This window comes from Propithecus coquereli, unplaced genomic scaffold (genome assembly GCF_000956105.1).
Source record: "Propithecus coquereli isolate 6110/MARCELLA unplaced genomic scaffold, Pcoq_1.0 Scaffold121, whole genome shotgun sequence".
Classification (NCBI taxonomy): Eukaryota; Metazoa; Chordata; class Mammalia; order Primates; family Indriidae; genus Propithecus; species Propithecus coquereli.
In genome coordinates this window covers 3,299,191-3,301,345 of record NW_012136192.1, presented here as the reverse complement: position 1 = coordinate 3,301,345, position 2,155 = coordinate 3,299,191, and the positions used below count along the sequence as shown (strand labels likewise).

General features: G+C 43.2%; 1 protein-coding gene across 1 annotated transcript in view; it reads left to right on the top strand.

Moving 5' to 3' along the window:
• Window positions 1-1,407, top strand: part of KIF2B (kinesin family member 2B) — a 12,917-nt gene extending 11,510 nt beyond the window's left edge. Inside the window, exon 2 of the mRNA XM_012665680.1 lies at window positions 203-1,407. Coding sequence (XP_012521134.1) covers window positions 203-1,242 — 1,040 coding nt within the window. The 3' untranslated portion in view covers window positions 1,243-1,407. The remainder of the gene's footprint in view (window positions 1-202) is intronic.
• Window positions 1,408-2,155: the final 748 nt, after the last annotated feature.

Below are 2,155 nucleotides of genomic sequence, written 5' to 3'. Positions count from 1 at the left end.
GAGAACCAGACCTTCTGTTTCGACCATGCCTTCGATGACACGGCCTCCAACGAGTTAGTGTACCAGTTCACCGCCCAGCCGCTGGTGGAGTCCATCTTCCGCAAGGGCATGGCCACCTGCTTTGCCTATGGGCAGACGGGCAGTGGGAAAACGCACACCATGGGGGGAGCCTTTTCCGGAAGGGCCCAAGATTGTTCTAAAGGTATTTACGCCCTGGTGGCACAGGATGTCTTTCTCCTGCTCAGAAACTCCGCTTACGAGAAGCTGGACCTCAAAGTCTATGGGACATTTTTTGAGATTTATGGGGGCAAGGTGTATGATTTGTTAAACTGGAAGAAGAAGCTGCAAGTCCTTGAGGATGGCAATCAGCAGATCCAAGTGGTAGGGCTGCAGGAGCAAGAGGTGTGCTGTGAGGAGGAAGTGCTGAAACTTGTCAAAATAGGCAGTAACTGTCGGACTTCCAGGCAGACATCTGTCAACGCTCACTCATCCAGGAGCCATGCAGTGTTCCAGATCATCCTGAAGTCAAGAGGGAAACTGCATGGCAAGTTTTCTCTTGTTGATTTAGCTGGGAATGAAAGGGGAGCAGATACTGCCAAGGCCAACCGCAAGAGGCAGCTGGAAGGGGCGGAGATTAACAAAAGTCTCCTAGCCCTCAAAGAATGTATCCTGGCTTTAGGTCAGAACAAGCCTCACACCCCATTCAGATCCAGCAAGCTCACGCAGGTGCTCCGGGACTCCTTTATAGGCCAGAATTCCTCCACTTGCATGATCGCCACTATCTCTCCAGGGATGACCTCTTGTGAAAACACCCTCAACACTTTAAAATATGCAAACAGAGTCAAAGAATTAACTCTAGATGTAAGGCCCTGCCATCGTTGCCTCTATCAGATTGGGCACGAGGCACCAAAGATGTTAGAAAACCATGTTAGAAATTCAGAAATGTCCCTTCAGAGGGATGAGTTTATTAAAATACCTTGTATACAGAGTGAGGGGGAAGAAGAGATTGAAGAAGTTGAAACATCCTTCATTCCATTACTGAAGGATTCAACTTCATGGAAGCAATCTAGCCAATGGTGTGAGAACATCCAGCAGATAGCTGATGGAGTAAACTATGATATTGATTTTTGCATTGCCCAGTCATTGTCCATTTTAGAGCAGAAAATCGATGTTCTGACTGAGATCCAAAAGAAACTGAAATTATTACGAGCTGACCTCCAAATGAAGAGCAAGGTGGAGTGAAGCCAAAGGTAAAAGATCCGGTCTGAAATGATGGAGACAGTGCTGCAGCTTCTACCACTCTTATACATGAAAATTGTCAAATTATCTAAACATAAAGACCTTTCTGAAAGCTTAAAACAACTTAAAATATTCTGATCAGAAATGTGCTCTTCTTTCTTCCTCTGTATTTCTATAGTTGGTTTTCATTTTGTAGGATATGGGTTCTCAACTGAGAATGATTTGCCCCCACCACAGGACATTTGGCAATGTCTGGAAACATTCCGGATTGTCACAACTCGGGAGTGGGGATACTGGAATATAGTGGGTTAAGGATCAGAGATGCTGCTAAGCATCCTGCGTTGCACAGGACTGCTTCTCAAACCAAATAATTATCTGGTTGAATACGTCAGTGGTACTGAGGTTGAGAAATCCTGCTGTAGAAAAACCAGTTGTGTTGAAATCAGATACCCTACCTTTACTCTAGGAAAGCAAAATACTGTGAAGGCTAGAATGAAAGCACACTAAGGGATAGAGCCAATGGAGTAAATCTAATGATACTCAGGAATCTTTCTCTTGTATTGCTGTATAGATTCAAATGGTTTCTAAGATCCAGTCAACTGGGAAGAGGGATTTTCTTTGAGATTATGTGCGAGAGCCTAGAATTAAGATAAGTTTGTTTTTGTTTTTCTTTTTTTTAATCTTTGAGTTGAAATTGCAAAGTACCGTGCTCCCTGGAAATGACTAAATAATGTGTGTGTCTGTTTTGCATAAGGAGGACTTTGTTGACTATGGTGTCTTTAAGTTTTTTTTTCTCACACTCTCACATTTTGTACTTAAATGATTCAAATAAAAATGCCTTTCTGTTTCAAATTGAGGTGGGGAATAAGTCAGCAAAACAGTAGAAAAGCTCCCATCTAAAGTGAAGTACATCCCA